Source organism: Aythya fuligula, chromosome 2 (assembly GCF_009819795.1).
Source record: "Aythya fuligula isolate bAytFul2 chromosome 2, bAytFul2.pri, whole genome shotgun sequence".
In the NCBI taxonomy this organism is placed as follows: domain Eukaryota; kingdom Metazoa; phylum Chordata; class Aves; order Anseriformes; family Anatidae; genus Aythya; species Aythya fuligula.
The window spans coordinates 37,881,795-37,898,962 of NC_045560.1; the positions used below are offsets into that span (position 1 = coordinate 37,881,795).

The 17,168-nt window shown below is 38.0% G+C and overlaps 1 protein-coding gene across 5 annotated transcripts in view; it reads right to left on the reverse strand.

Moving 5' to 3' along the window:
- TBC1D5 (TBC1 domain family member 5) overlaps positions 1-17,168 on the reverse strand; it is a 318,604-nt gene that overhangs the window by 147,201 nt on the left and 154,235 nt on the right. For all 5 annotated transcript variants that reach the window (XM_032183435.1, XM_032183438.1, XM_032183436.1 and 2 more), the window contains 2 exons: positions 15,576-15,642; positions 208-316 (listed from right to left, as the gene is read on the reverse strand). In XM_032183435.1, coding sequence (XP_032039326.1) covers positions 208-316; positions 15,576-15,642 — 176 coding nt within the window. The remainder of the gene's footprint in view (positions 1-207; positions 317-15,575; positions 15,643-17,168) is intronic.

Sequence of the window (17,168 nt, forward strand, 5' to 3'; positions counted from 1 at the left end):
ATCTTTTGATATCACTCACAATTCAGCTTTAAGGCAAGTCAATATGATTAGCAAATATCCTATGAATTATAAAAATGAGGAGGAAAACATTGGGATGAAATCTGTTGGAAAATTCATGATTCTTTGCATCAATAATCTTCCAGCACATCAGGTAATGTGTTGATATATTGCAACCACAAACTGTAAATAAATATTTTCTCTTCTTACCTTCCAGCAAACACTACGGAACCTGCTGCTTCTCAGCTGCCCATTAATCCCCTTCAGCCGTATAGTTGCCAAGTAATTGTTGTTTACAAATAGTTCTTCCCATTCTTTACTGCATGCAAAAACAAAAGGAATGAACATTTACACATTAAAAAAAACTTAGCTGATTTAAGGACTATATGACACTACACAATTTTGGAAAAGCAGAGGAAAGCAACTTCTAAAAAATCTATATATTTAGTTGTGTACCATTTCTAAACGCATGGCTGTCTTTTTGGACACATTTCTTCTTTGGATTTAATGAATATGTAGATCGCTATAATTATGCCAGCTACTGAAATTCATAATGTCTATGGAGGCTATTCCATTTCCTCTAAAATGTTGGTACTGCAGTTCAGTGAATAAACAAGAAAAATGAATATTAATATAAGCACATTCATGTTTCAGCTGTAGACAAAGAAGTACCTATTCCAAAAATATGCAACAGAAAAGTATACTGTTGACTGTATTAGTTCCTCACATGACATATTTGCTTAAATGAACCTTCTTTTCTTCTTAATGTCAAGCTGGGCAGTTAAGCATAATAGAAGATGACTTTCTTTAACATTTAGTGCTATTTACTATTGAAATCACTCCTACTTCTTTCTACATGATCAGTTTTAAAATTTTAACAGGTGCTAGCAAATTTAAAAAAACATCAAAAAATTAAAAAGCTTCACTGTATAAACTGTTAAAGGCAAGCTTGAGTACCTTGCAGTACCTATGGCTGACTAGATAAACAACCTAAATATGCCTCCCAGGCATGCAGGCACCAGGGGCCTAACACCTGTGCCTCATTAATATACAAGTAAATCTGCTCTACTGGGAAACAATTGGAAATTAATTGTCCCAAACCATCTACTGAGTCTGAATAAAAGAATTAAATCTATATTTCCCACACCTTCTACTGAAAAGAAGCTCAAGAACAGCATAAGCCATTCGATGGTCTTACTAGCCCAGGACTTGCTTACAGACTGCAACCACTCAAATCTGGATGGTAACTGCAACGTAAAGATCTGGGCCATGTGCAAGGAAATGTGTTTCTGATTTATTTTCACGGCATGTCCTTAAGGTGAACATCTTCTCCAACTGTCACAAGGGAGACTATTACTTCTCCCTGGGAGATCAAATGAAACCAGAAAGGGGGAAACTGCTATTGTGACTCCAGGGTAAGATCTCACCAGACTTTCCTCACCAAGTCACAGAATAGGTTATACTAAATACTAACAAACTCCACTTTTAAAAACTGCCCTTAATATAGGCAAGCTAAATTTAGATAGTTTTCAGCCTTTAAAGCTGAGTTGTGAGAATGACTTTTTTTAAACTTTGGTTTAGATAGAACTTTTTCAGTTTCAGAAAAGAATTATAAGGCTCAGTTGCTAGGAGTAGCTGAGGAAGGGACTTGGTGAACCAGGAGATTATGACCCTAAGACAGGGGTGAACTCACCATCCATGCCAGGAGTAGAAGTGTTGTGCTTGTGAATGCATCATCACCATTCAGCTAGGACCATTTTCTAAAAAGTGGGTTTTTACTTCTGAACCTTGATTATTAATTATTGTTAATTCACTTAAAAGTGAATGTACTCCAGCTAACAATGAAGATGACTAAAGCAGTGTTAGTTGACATGGGCCAAGGATGCTTTCAGCTTTTGCTACCTACCAGTACTCTCAAATGACCAAAACAGCAGAAAGTAACTACAATGGTGTGGGACAACCTCCTTCCTTGCTGCCATGTCCCCTATTCTGTAGATCAGAAAGACTAAGCAGTCATTTCACTCGCTCCATATCTCCTATACATCCCAGCCTTCTGCAGTGAGCTGCCGATGATTGTTTACCACAGTTCTGTCTCCTTTAAATACAACGTATGGTATATAGCAGACACAGCTTGAGAAAAATCTGGCCCTTTCTTTCACAGTCATTTATACTTCAGTAACTACAGTATATTATGCCTATCTAAATAACCCTCCTGTTTCTATCATGTATAATATTCTTCATTTGCCATTGTAAATTTTGTAGCATCATTGGCCATTATAACTACTGCCAAGCTGCCTCCCTAAGGTAGCTGCGCTTCGAAAGTAACTCATTCCCCTATGCACAAAACAGGTCAGATTCTGAAGCTATTCACATTGTTCTGACAGTGGATCACATCCTCACAATGTCTTTCAAAATACTGGCATGTCAGCTAAGTTAGTAAAAGGTTCAAAACAGTGTAAACTGTAAGTAGAAAGAACAGAGAAAAAAAAAACAACAACAAACAACAAACACTTAAGGTTATTTTTTTCACCAGCTGCTGGGAGTGACTGCTACACAGTAAAAAAGTAATTTCAACACTTCTTAAATTGTATTAGTGCAGATACTATGCTTTTTTAAAAAACCTTGTAATGCAATTCCAAACACGTTTTGAACAAAATTACACTTAAAACAGCCAAAAGAAATTTGGCAAGATCATATCTCCTCCGCTTCCCCCCTTGGCTGCTGGGATAACTAAAAAGAAAAGTTATAAGCAACTGAAAAAAGACTTCTGTGTAAACTGAAATTGGAATCTGCTTCTGTTTTAGGAGAGCTAAATGATATCTAAAATCCTTTCTGAACAGCACTCATTAATTCACTTCTCAAAGATTTTGAATTAAGGCTAATAAATTAAGCCTCATAATTTTAGAGACTGCTTCAATAATGGCAACACTGAGCAGTATCAACAAGCTTTCAAGTCTAAAAGGATAATTTCAGAAAGGATATGGCACTACTCTGTAAACTAATATCTATAAGCCTTGCTAACCCAGGCTTGTAGAAAACTCATTGGTCAAAGTGAAACGAGCAATAAAGATTGGAATTCAAGTCTACCACATCCCATTTGCTTCACTGAAGTGAAAGACTTCAAAGCCAATTGGAATCACTTAAACTATGAGTAAGGACATGCAATTGTTTTTAATCAAACCAGACGATTAAATGCATAATGATGTATTATAATACCACCTTTAAGTTGTACAATTAAAATAAAGACAAATGCAAATGTTAAAGCTAGCTGGTTACTTTGTATACATTTTTATATTTCATATTCTTATTTAAGGATACAGTTTAATTTGTTATGGTACATATATTGTAAAGTGTTAATAATGCAAGACCTATGGGAGAAAAAAAGTAATTACATTAACGTTTCTTTAAGAAACTTCATTTCATGTGTTGTATCTGTGCAGTGGAGGTCCAATGTAAAATATTTATTTAGACAGTTGTATTACTTAGAAGTGAGAAAAGTGCTCAATATGTATGGAAAAACAAGCAAAACAATGGAAGGGATGAAGGTTGCAGGTTTGTTCTGCAAGGTTTGTTCTTCATTCTCAGCTGTTCCCTTCCATCTTGAAACATGCATTTCTACCACAAGCTCTAGAGTCTGAAACTATCTGCAGAAGAGTTTTATATTATATTTATATTCTGCTCAAACACAGATAGTTTGTTGCATGTAAGGAATGAGGTTGAACTCCTGGAAAACTATATATATTTATCCTTTTCTTTCTTTCCAACAGTATATGTTTTGGAGCGACAGTACCTGCTAAGACAATTATAAACATCAGAACATCTCTTGGAAGAGAAGCACTGCTCTGACTACACACTGTAAGGAACAGAGCATGGTGGCAGGACTCTACACTAGAAACTCCAAGTAAAAGTTCTTATGTACTTAAGTACTGTATTTGAAAAGGTATTTAAATCCCTGATCTTATTAAAAAACAAAGGACTTACATTATTTTACAGCTATGGAGGAACAAACAACTCTGAAGTGTTTAATAATTAGTGACACCAGTAAGGTAATAAGAAGCCAAGAAAATAATTCTGGAATAATAATTCCTAGAGATTTACTGAGTCAACACTGAACTGTGGGTTTTAGGGTAGAGGTAACAAAAGACATTCTTCCACTGATAGCCTATAGTGGAACTTCAGCCTTTAGGTTTGTTGCTAAGTTTTAATCTGTAGCACAATGGCAGAACTTACACATCAATCATAGATACGCAGAATACAACCTTAGCCCACCTAACCTCATTACAAAATAAATACTCTGTTCAGAAGATGAAGAAAGATGAAAGAGGAAGAGTGGTATAGCACTGATATTCTGTTAGTCAACACCAGTTAAATTCTGTATTTACTGATTTATGGGATAAAGCTAATGATGTATACAAATGCAGATTCTTTCAATGTTTAAAGCTAGTATAGGAAATATTTTTGTACTATGATGTTCTAAACAACATAAAGCTCTGGGGAAGATACTAAAACCCATCAAAATGTAAAAATGCAAATGAAGAACAGACACATCAAACTAAAATCTATGTCACTGAAAAAATATAAAGATTTTGTTCTGGGACTACAAGGGCTAGGACCAACTAGCTAAATGTTACTATGCATGATCACTTCCATCTGAAACCACAGGTAATGAAGAAACCATTACGTAACAGGTCATTAGACAGTGTATATAGTTATTTTGTCTCATGCATTTATGTAATATTTTATGCCAACTTTTGAAATCCCTTTTTCATGTCCATGATAAAACAAGACCAGTTGAGTATTTAACATTTAGATAACAAGGAATATTTCTCAGTTCATGAAAAAATACTGTAATACTAGAGAAGTGTGAATATTTGCATTCATATTCAAGGTTGCAATCTAAATCTCAAGGTTATTCCACCCTCTAGGTTAATACTGAAGGATAAAATGGATGGTCTCACAGACCTCCAAAGAAAATTATTGAGCAGGGCTGGTGGTATTGGCAAAATCATCTAAAGCAAAATTGTGTATGCTCCAAGAGAAGCCAATTTCACTTTTTTTTATACCATTTTTGTTAATCTTCTGAATGTGCTTTTTTAAATGTTGAGACCCAAACTAAGCTTCCCCAGAGGTACCCAGTGAAGCAAGAGGGTGAACAGGCTGTCAGAAAGAAGACAAGTTCTCTAATTATGGTGTCATATGTTTTACAGTAAGAGGTCTTTATTGATAGGAACATCAGTAAGTGAATGTGGTATCTACATTCAAATAGAGGCAATAGTTCTGTTCAAGCATGCTGCATATATCGAAGAAACATGCATAGTTTGTATTATTTATTAGGCCATAAAATGAACATTTGAGAAAAAAGTGAAGCAACAGCCAGGAGTGTAATGAAAACAGAGTTTATTCTATAATAACATGAAAAAATGCAATTGAAAGGTAGTATCAAGTAATAAGCAGAAAGTTTCTAAAACATAAACATTTCTGAAATACACAAATTTATATTTGATACCCTGAAAATCCACTTGACAGCCTTCATGTGAAGGCTTATCACTCTCCTTGGAAAATATATGTATTTTTTTCTGTTGTTTCTCAAACTCCTGCCTCGGGATATAAGGCAGAGTTAACAGCCATATATGTGTGAATATGCATGGCTGTACAGCTGGGAGGCTCAAAATTCAAAGGCCAGATTTTCTAAACCATTCAGGTTTCATCTAATTTTGACTGACATACAGTTAAAAATGTTTGCATGAAGAATGGTAAAATCACTTTCTGAAACAGAAAAACTCCAGCAAAAATAAAACAGAAGGTTATTGAAGCTACCAGAGTGTGTGCAGTGCAGTCCCTGGAAGTGCACAAGGCTGTACCCCTACTAGCAACTCTTGTACAGAGCACTGGGCTGGGCAAAAAATCAAGAGATGCCTTTCTCTGTACTCAAAACTGCCCACTTCATCTTGATCCTTCTCTGCCAGGGAGTCAGGTCTTGAATGGGGACAACACTTTGCTTCTAACCCTGTCATCGTTTCACTTTTGTAGGAGCATCTGGTAAGAACTCTTGTTACAGCCAGCTGGAAGTCCGAATGTTATCAGCTTGTTTGCCTCTATTCATTGCTTTCTGCACCCATTCACAGATCCACAAAACGGAATTTAGACACCATGGTCAATGGTAGAAACTGTGCTACATTTATTTTATTATTATTATATTTCTAAGTTGTATTGTAACTGATTTGCCAGTTGCAGATTCAAGGCATTCTAGTTTAACACCCTCCACCCCAACGCCTTTGAAATTCTTTGCATACCCAAGTAAGACATTTTTTACTTTGTAGGTCTCCTGCGTAGAGTTCTTTCTCCTGAGCTGGGCATGGCATACCTCATCATCACACCCAAAGGCTGCCATCTAAATACCAGGCACATGGTTTAAACAAGGTGGCTAACCTGCCTCTACAGCAAAGGTAAAGTTGCAAACACTGTGGAGGGTGTGTCACCCCATCAACTTTTAATCATTTAATTGCTAATTCCCTCCATCTTTCTAGTCATGATAGAGGCTGCAGACAGACTTTCTGTGCTGCTTCATTCTAACTGGTATTTCCAGTGTTAATTTGCTACTTCTCCCTTTTGCTAACTTTGACCCACAGCTAACTACATCTCTGTGAATTTTGCATGCATATGCATGCAGCCTTCTTACATGTATACAAACACACGGATTTTTAAGAAGGAGAAAAGATAAAACCTATAGCTCTATAAATCATGAAATAAAAAATGGATGGAACAGGGAAAGTGGAGATAATTTTGCAGGAATATGCCACAAAATGCCACAATGTTTCTGTTTACTCACAACAGACCAGCTAGAGCAGGACTAGAATTGACATAACATGTACCCAAGCTCAAAACATGGATGTTATGATGTGCAGTGTTACAAACACAGATGTCTAGTTAATGTAGTTAATTATGGCTTAACTTTGTAAGTCCACCCATTTTGCATGCTTTGACATCAGAAAAGGAGTGATTTCATGATTTAACTTTAATCTGTTGAACTTCTTATCTTTATTGAAAAACATGTATTTTTACTAAACTATCTTTGCTCTTTAGATTGATTTCAACTGGATATCATTTTTGTTAGCTTTTGACTTCAAACTTCTTTCAATTAAAACTGTAGTCCACTGCTCTCCTCTTGACTACCAAGACAGTCATTTTTTCATAGAAGGTTATCAACTTGGTCAGGTGTGACTGTGACTTGCCCTTGGTGAATCTATTATGACTATTCCTGATGACTTTCTTGCCCTTCATGTGCCTGGAAAGAGCTCCCAGTATTAGCTGCTCCATTACTTTCCCATGGATTGAGGTAAGTCTCACCACCCTGAATCCTACTTCCTACCTTTTTGAAGACAAGAGAGAAATTTGCTTTCCTCCAGTTCTCATACACTTTTCCCTGTTGCCATGATCATTCAAATGTTATCAAGAGCGGAAAAATGTAAGAAATCCATAATGAAAAACACTTAAAATATTATCAAGGCAAAATGAGAGATCAGCTGAATATGGTGTCAGTGGTATACAGGACAACTTTCAAGTACAACAAAATAAATTAAGAGTAAACTGAAATGTTAACATTATTTCTACAGATGCTAGAAAGAAACTGCCATTCTCCCTTCACAGCCTCTCCTCATGTGCTAAGTTTTTCTTTTCTGCTACCAACATGCCAAGAAGTATTTTGCTGACAAAAGATGCTAGTACTCAATTCCTCCTTTCCGATTCTCTGTTGAGAGCATCTCAGACATTAAGCAATGCAAAATTTGCTCTCCTGTATTTTCCAAGGGTTTGCACTGTGTCCAAACAGAAAGAAAGCCTTATTACATTTCTACTTCTTTATAAAATAACATAATTTTGATAAGAAAATCTCAGAAAATCCACAATTTTTATCTCCTGAAACTTTTGGATCTTAGAAAACGTATACTGCACACAGAGATTGAGCTCCTCAGTGATAACTTCTTCCTTGTCTTATGCCATCCTTGGTAAATTCCTTATCACAACAGTCAAGGAGTGCAGACTGGACAAGCTGTGGAAGGAAGGAATTCAATAAAAGAGGTCTGACAAGGTGGGGATGGAATGTTATACAAGGGTCCTTGAACATGAAAAGAAAGGAATATAATTTTGAAAACACTCAGAGAAATAGGGAAATCTTCCAAGCTCTCAGTAGGTGCCACCATGATCTTGGATTTGGAGAAAAAAAAAAGCCTTCTGAAGGAAAACTGTGATCAATGCAAAAAGTCATTTTTTCTTGCTGTAAATAACAGATCTGCAACATGGGATTGCTAACTTCCTCACAAAACGGGATGAGATGAGAGTACTGGCACAAACCGGTACATCCAGAAAATTATTATACGCACATTCAGAGGATGAGTTGTTCAGAAGAACCAGAAACTTCAAGAAGAGAGTTTTACAGGCTCTCAGACAAAACTGACTTGTAGTGAAAAGGACTCTTTGCAAGTTAAGAGCATCAACTAGGATGCTGTCTAAAAAATAGTTTTAGGTAAAACAAAAACATGAATGCCAGTATTGCTACTTCATTGTGGAAAGAAGGGAAGGATGCAAGTGCCGAGAATTCTTACTGAATGCAAGTGCAGTTCTACTTCACTACTTTATCTTTTACTCTACATTTTTTGTATCTCAAAAATATTTAAAAATCTAGCAGAAAAAGCTTGTTCTTTACAGCTCTTGATTACATGTGGTCACATACTGGATAAAGTTTGGAAACATAGGTTATACTTGCACAGGGGTGGCTTAGTTGTAAAACAATAAAGAAACACTGCCTGAGTATGAACAAGACTAAAAAGACTTCTGTAAATTGAAAAGGGTTGCTTCCTAACAGATTAAGACAAGAATTTTCCACAAGGTGGGGGTATATGTTGCCTACATCTTTGCATATGAGCGCAGAGGCTTTGTAGCCATTTCTCGCTCGGCTGCTAAGAAAAGCCATAGGTCAAACAGGAATCAAACTAGTTTTACTACCTGCTTTTGGAAAGGGGTAGAAATAGGGAGGAACAGCTTGCACCCCTTGCAGTCCTTCTTCTGTATGCTCAGTTATCAGTCCTGCAGTTGTTGGCTGGCACACAAGAAACATGCCTCAGCCAGCAGGACCACATTGCCTTTTTGCGGTAAGAAAGAAAACATCTGGTAAGCATAATCTGTAAGAAGTGAGGGGAAGAAAATGGAATAACAAAGTATTTCTTATACCAGATCCACTGCCTATGTTAAATATCAGCAGAACGAGGAATATACATTGCCTATATATCCCACAACTTTGAGCAATCATCACATGTTTAAACATGGAGTTTAAGCCACATAGGAAAGAACTTCATCTTGATATATAGCATAGAAATTAAACCTATATACAAGTGCAGAGATGTATTAAGAAATTATCCATCACAGTGGTCATGGGTCTCTGAATCATAAAGTTAACAACACAAGTATGAAAAGTGAGATTTTTTTAGGCTATATATTTATTAGAAGCAGTATTAATGTATGAATCCACCTTGGAAGAAAATAAGTGTCCTTGGGATGTTAGATTCTATCAGCCAAATTGAATGTCTGCATCAATGGCTCTCCCTAAAAGTCATAATTAGGTCATTAAAATATATTTAGAAAAATAGCCTGTAAAATAAAGTTAAAAAATACTCACCTTCATTTTATTTCATAGGTCACTGTTATATCATCTAATAAGATAATTAAAAACATGCAAGCAGCTGGTACTGAGGCTAAACAGATTAATGTAATAGTCTGTAGTCATATGTGCTGGCAAGGGGTTCACCTCTTTGGCGAGGAGAAGGTCAGCTGCCCTTGGGAAAGCAAGAGAAAGACAGTATTTCTACTTTCCAGTGGCACTGCATTGCAGATACTGAAACTACAGACCCACACCTATTTTTCTTTTCCTTTTGGCAAAGTCCAGCTAATCTGCACATCCAGAAAAGGCTTCAACCGTAGCAATAAAATAATACAGCACAGTAGAGCTCAAATATTTTCCCCAGCTTTATGTTTTAAAGATGAGAGTTACTAAATGTGCAAATACTTTTTCAAATTTTTCTAATAGTGAACTTCAAATTCTGATAACATGGTTCTAGGAAAGAATTTCCATAGTATCTTCTTAAAAAAGCATCTTCTCAAGTATACACATACTTCCATCAGAGCCTCAAGACCAACCAGAAAATTCTCTGGTTGACCTGACACGATGCATTCAAACTCGCAGAATATTTAGAAATATATGTGCCAGTCACATGTGATTTCCATTTACATTATTTAAAAGCTTTATGACCTAGAGGGTAATGCTCACTCACTATCTGAACATAAGCAGCATTAAATCTGTGCTGTGACCAATACAAGAAAGATCTACAAACTCTACCGTGATGGGACCATATTAAAAACAAAACAAAACAAAACAAAAAAACCCACATACCATACAAATAGTTATGTGGCACTATAAATATATCAAAGGGTAACAAGCAGGCATCCTTAATTAATACATACACACACGTAGAGTCTTATACGAACAGTAGAACATAGCAGAACCTTGTATTTTAAAATGAAGTGTTGAGATCAAGTAACAACCCCCTTCTACCACTCCCATGTGTTTTTGTTGTTGTTGTTTGTTTTTGTGGTAAAAAGACCATGTTCTTAAGAGCACTTTCCAATTGCTAAAATTTGAGATTTTGCTATTGCAAAACATGCTCACATTTAAATATTTTTAAACATTTGGAGTTGCCTCTTCCCCCAAACAAATTGTAAAGATACTGCTACTGAAAAAAACATAAAGCAGTTTTTGCTTCAGTGAAAATTGCCCATTCAATTTTGCATCTGGTAGCCTTCTACAAGCATGACATCTACAATGATCCAATGACGGCTTTGCCTCTTTTAGAGTAAAAACCACTAGCCAATCTCTTTAATAAAGTAGACTGAAACACGGTGGATAAACAAGACTATCATCAGTTTTATCAAATCAGTAATTTACTGAAACAATATTCACTGAGAATATCCTAAAATAAATAAAAATCCATAATGAGTCCTTAAAGAAATAACATATATTTACCATCGTTACTTTTCAAGGTAGTTTAAGATTCCCCTTTTAGTCTTTCATAAGGTATCAGCTGCTCATTTTTACATAACATGCAGCCCAGAGCTGTAACTATCAACACACTATTCAACCCAACCAGCAAATTTACAGCCAGTCTCATTATATGATGGCAATTACTTGCCACTGAGCAGAAAATATTCATTTCACACCTTAAACACTGTAAATACTACTTAATAACGGTGCTGGCTTGGCAACTATTAAAAGCCAGAGGTTTCTTTTATATATACATATATATACATACATATGCACACACACAAACATATATACCGTACTATCTTGCTTTATCATCTTGCCTCTAATTATAACAATAATACTCTGGCAGTGGTATATGGGACTGCTTCTAAAATATTAATTAACTGCAGTTTTCTAAGTTGAGCCGTAATCCTCTCTGACAGATTATTTTTCAGTGGAATTCATAGTCAATGTCATATTTATTATACGCACTTTGGACTAAGGAATATGGAGATATAAAGGCCAACTTTATTCTCCACTTACTTGTGGAGCACTACGGATGGTTTGGCACGCTGGAATAAGCTTAGGACACTGTAAAGACTGCTCTAATTAGTTTGTAGTAACAAAGGGTAATATTCCAGAAGTGTTGACAAAACATAAGCATGAGACATTTGTCATACATGCCGAAGTCTTTTGAGTCTTGAGACTGATGGGTCAGTGCTAAGCACTGAATTTTCCAGCACTGCAATCATTTCCCATTACATATTTTACCAAAACAATGCAAAGGAGGTGTAGCACAATCTAGAGCCTGGGTGTCTTATACCTGATCAGTCCACACAATTCTATAGTGATACTGTCTCAGGGTGTGCAGCCTCCATCAATGAACCACAGACTGCCTAGACTGAAGGCCAAGGATTCACTGTGGTGCAGTCTGACTGAAGTAAATGGTGCCATCCTTTGTCCTTCCACTTACTCCTACGCATATATTCTAGTTGCTTGCCTCGCTCTGGCACTGATCCTCATCCAAACATCTGGGAGGCTGACACCATGATCCAAATCAGCACAAACCTTGCCCTAGCTGCATTAGTTCAGTCCTTTGGGACCAGCTCACCAACGCGAGTGCATGAGTGAAGAAGGGGTAGGATGACAGCGTTAGTACCCTGACCCCACAGCTTACTCTCATAGAACCAGAGCTGAAGCTGGCTTCTTCAAATTTTACTTTGGCAGGTACAACAGCTGAAGCTCTTGAGTTAACCTTTAGATATGTCGTGGAATTAGTGGCAGAGAAGAACTCTCAACTCCTTCCTTTTGCTAATCTGGCTAAATTTTGTTCTGCCTATTTTTTAGAGGCTGCATCATGGACTGCTGTGGGTTAACTCTGGTAGGCAGCTGAGTGCCACACAGCCTCACACTCACTCCACCCCAGAGGGATGGGGGAAAGAATTGGAAAGGTAAAAGTGAGAAAACACTTGGGTTGAAATAAAGGCAGTTTAATAAGTAAAGCAAAAGCTGTGCCTGCAAGGAAGGCAAAATACAGAATTCATTCCCTACTTCCCATCGGCAGGCAGATGTTCAGCCATTTCCAGGGAAGTAGGGCTTAATCGCATGTAACAGTTACTTGGGAAGATAAACGCTGTAACTCTGAATGTCCCTGCCTCCTCCTCCTTTCCCCCATCTTTTCTTGCTGAGGGTGATGCCATATGGACATCACTTGGGTCAGCCTGGGTCAGCTGTGCTGGCTGTGTCCCCTCACAGCTTCTTGGGCACCTCCTGCCTCCTTGCTGGCAGGGCAGTGTGAGAAGTAGAAAAGTCCTTGGCTCTGTGTAAGCGCTGCTCAGCAACAACTAAAACATTAGTGTGTTATCAACACTGTTTTCATCACAAATCCACAACACACAGCACTGTTTGAGCCACAAAGAAAATTCTATCTCTCCCAGCCAAAACCAGCACATGGTCTCTGTATATAGGGTTCTCACCTGAAAAGCAAGAAAATTATTCCGGGTGGTATTTTTGAGCCCTTTTTAAAAATTGTATATTGCAGGAGTTTGAAAATGCAAATGTGGCAGAGAATTGAGCCAGGAACTTGAAATGGATCTGCTAACGTATTATTCTTAAAGTGAACATTCTAACTACCCTCAAAGGGTTTGGCATCACCCAAACTAGGTTTCATCGGAACTTAAATTAGAACAAAACATTTACTGGAACACAGCAAATTTGAAGGATTTGGCTACCCTGGCCAACTGCATCCCTGCATTACTTTTCTTTTCCAATCTTGCTCTCAGACCAGAAGCTTTCTCTGGGTGTCTGAACTGCAACAAACTCTTTGTTGCTCCCTCTAGGTCCTTATGAAAAGTCTTGGGTGGTTTTACTCTGCTGGGCAGCTAAACTCCACCACAACTGCTCTCTCACTCCTCCCACCTCAAAGTAAAAAGGGGAGAAAATATGATAGAAAGGGCTGAAGGGTTGAAATATGGACAGGGAGATCACTCAACAGTCACCGTCATGGGCAAAACAGACTCATCATAGGGAGATCAGTATAAGTTATTGCCTATCACAAGCAGACTAGAGCAGTGAGAAACTAAAAAAGAACTAAAAACACCTTCCCCCCATCCACCCTCTTCTGTGTTTTCCCCCTGAGCAGCACAGGGGAATGGGGTATGTGAGCTGCAGTCAGTCCCTGATGCTTCATCTCCACCGCTCGTTCGTGGTCACTCTGTCCCTGCTCCACGTCAGGTCCCTCCCACAGGATGCTGTCCTTCCTGAACTGATCCTGTGTGGGCTTCCCACAGCCAGCAGCTCTTCAAGAACTGCTCCCACATGGCTCCATACCATGGGGTCCATCCCCCAGGAGCAAACTGCTCCAGCACGGGTCCTCCATGGGTGGGTGGCGGCTCCCCCCAGGCCCCCTGCTCCTGCGTGGGCTCCTCTCCACGGGCTGCAGCTCCGGCCCAGGGCCTGCTCCTGCGGGGGCTCTCCATGGGCCACAGTCTCCTCCAGGCTACATCCACCTACTCCACCAGGGGCTCCTCCATGGGCTGCAGCATGGAGATCTGCTCCATGTGGGACCCATGGGCTTCAGGGGGACAGCCTGCTCCACCAGGGGCCTCTCCATGGGCCACAGGGGAACTGCTGCTGCCTGCCTGGAGCACCTCCTGCCCTCCTGCTGCACTCACCTTGGGGGCTGCAGGGCTGCTTCTCACTCCTCTCTCCCAGCTGCTGTGGTGCAGCAGTTTTTCCCTTTCCATTATCTGCTCTCCCAGAGGCACAACAAGTAATGCTCTTGGGCTCTGCTCTGGCCAGAGGCAGGTCCCTTTTGGAGCCTGCTGAAACTGTCTCTTATGTAACACGGGGCAGCTTCCAGGCTCTTCTCACCCCTGCAGTCTCCCTGCTGCTAAACCATTGCCATGTATACCCAATATACTTCCTTAAGACCGAGCTGCTTGCTCTCTGCTTTCCTCAGCAATCTCTCAAGCCTCCAGTCTGCAACAGGTTCTCCACTTGTGTCCCTCCCAGCCACCCACCACCTGAAGGCTCCTCACGGAGCTCGTTGGCTCAAGAGCAGGAGATATTCCCCACCTAATCACAACCAGGACAAGGCAAACAGGCAGGTTCCTCCTGCCTGCCTGGCCACAGTACTTCGAAGTACAGACTACAGCAGAGTACAAAGAAAGAACGAAATAGATGCCATTCATCATAGTTTACTAAATGAATCCAAAATAATCTGATGGTAGGCTTGTTTTATTTTGCCATACTTAAGCATCAAAATCAGATGAAGCAATTCTAGTTAGCACAAATCTTACTATTAATTTACCAGTCACAGGGACACAGATTCAGCATTTTCAGCAGAGGCAGTATTTTGCTGTCTGAAAGATGAAACTACGGATCTGATGATTACCCTTCTGTGCTTTAAAGTACAAGACATCCTCTGGTATTTACCCACGCAAAACTCAAGTTTAATGACAGTTCTGCAAAAAGTTCCACAGCACCATATTTCTTTTACTGGTATTTGCTAACAAGAGAATTGAAATATTAACTTACTGTCCAAAACCCTTAAAATTTAACAAATCCTGGTTTTGCTTGTTTTAATTGCAATAACGAACAAATAGAGTTCCATGTGGTCCATAGAACCAGTTATTTTAGAGAAAATCAGAAAGGCAACCCCGACCAGTTAAATATTTCAACATTTAGCTTAACTTCTATTATTTCAGGTAAAAACTCTACTTTACTACATATTTAAGCAAAAAAAAAAAAAAAAAAAAATGCTTACAGACAGCCAAAACTTTCATTAGTTAAGTGTTCTGAACAACTTTCTGAAAAAAAAAAATATCTAGAAAACAAGTTTTCCAGGTCATTACTTAATTTAACCCTTCATCTTCAGTCTATTGACTGTTGCAATTTAGAGCGCATAATAGCCTTGCAATAGACAGACCTGTTCTTTTGTTTTAAATAGACTGTATTTATTACATTCAAACTTTTTAAAATTGGAAAATAAATACCAAAACTTACGAACCTGTAAGAAATAAATGTTCCAGCAGAATCTGAAGTGTGGTGTGTGCTTCCATTTTCATTTGATCCTCCTAATACAAAACAAAAAGAAGATGCCTTTGTTATAAGACAAATCATGGTAATAAATAATACAGCATCAGTAAGTATTGCACCTGATTTTACTGCACATGTTAATTTTAGTTTATGATAAAACTTACTTAGCAAATTCTCAATTCTGCATCTTTATATTCATACAGCTGGCCAGGTGGCTGGAAACAACTAGCCACCATGTTCAATTTGGAGCCTGAATATCCTGGAAATCTAAGATTTAATATTACTAGAAATTTTCATTGTGTCCCATGTGCCAGGAAAACTTGTCCTCCCAAGAACACGTACCCAGTGATATCTTAAATATTTCTTTATTTGAATGACAGGGTTGTGTGAAAGGTGGTTAGCTTTATTTATTTTTATTTTTAATTTAAAAAAAAACAAAAACAAAAACAAAACAAACAAACAAAAAACAACAAAACAGCTCAGATTAATTGAGTCTACATTTGTAATTAGTAATTCTAGACTGACAAATTCAGAAACATAACACCTGATATATTAAAAGTATGAAATGTATGAAATGCCATTCTTCACTCTATTCCTCACTCATGTAGAATGAACAACTGTTGGCAAAAAAACTTCTCTTACTATTATAATAATGAACACTTCTACATTGAGAAAAGAAGTTAATCTTTTATGAGATGAGGTCCAGAAGAGGAACAGAGAAGAGAATGAGAAATGGAAACCTATGGAACCGAAAAGAATATTCATGTTTATTTCTACAACTTTGGCTGCATTTGCATGCTCTGTTTTCCTGACTGCAGTTCTGGAGGTTTTAAAATTGAGAGTGGAAAGTCAAACTGAAAAGGAAAATTCATTCACAATGCTAAGTTCATATCCTGAAAAAGGTCTTTTGGAACTCTTTTAAAGAACAGCAACCTTTGTGAAGCATGGCGTTTTTCATCTTTCTAATAAACTATTTGTCCTGCCTAAAGGGTCTACTGAGCTCTGTGAAGAAAACCAGAATTTTGGTGAAAAAAGCGCTTCTTTTTCATCAGGATCCAACAGTGAACATTTGGTGGGATCTGCTACATCCACTAAGATTAAAATGACACCCCAGGAGTCAGCTGTCCCTCACAGACTACTCTGCTTGTACTATTCTTTGTTCTGAAGCACTCTCCCAGAAGGAAACAATTTCCTTTCTTTAAACAACCACTGCAATTCTTCAGCATTCTTAATTGTACGCCCACTGTTAACAAATCTCATATTCAGACAAGTTACTGTTACTTTTTGAGAGCCACTTTGGCTGCTCCATCTTACCATTAGCTGCAGCTATCAAAGCTGGATAGGAGCAGGTACATCGAGCTCTCATAGAAAGGATTTAGTTGAGGATTTAGTTGAGTGGTTTTTTTTTTTGTTGCTATTGTTGGTTTTTGTTTGTCGTTTTCCTGCTCTATCCCTTTTAAGACAAATATATCTGTTAATAGTATCCTGAATGAAGATTTAGATGCCTGTTATTTAAAGTGATAAAAATGACAATGCAAAGTGAGAAGTATTCATTTGACTTAAA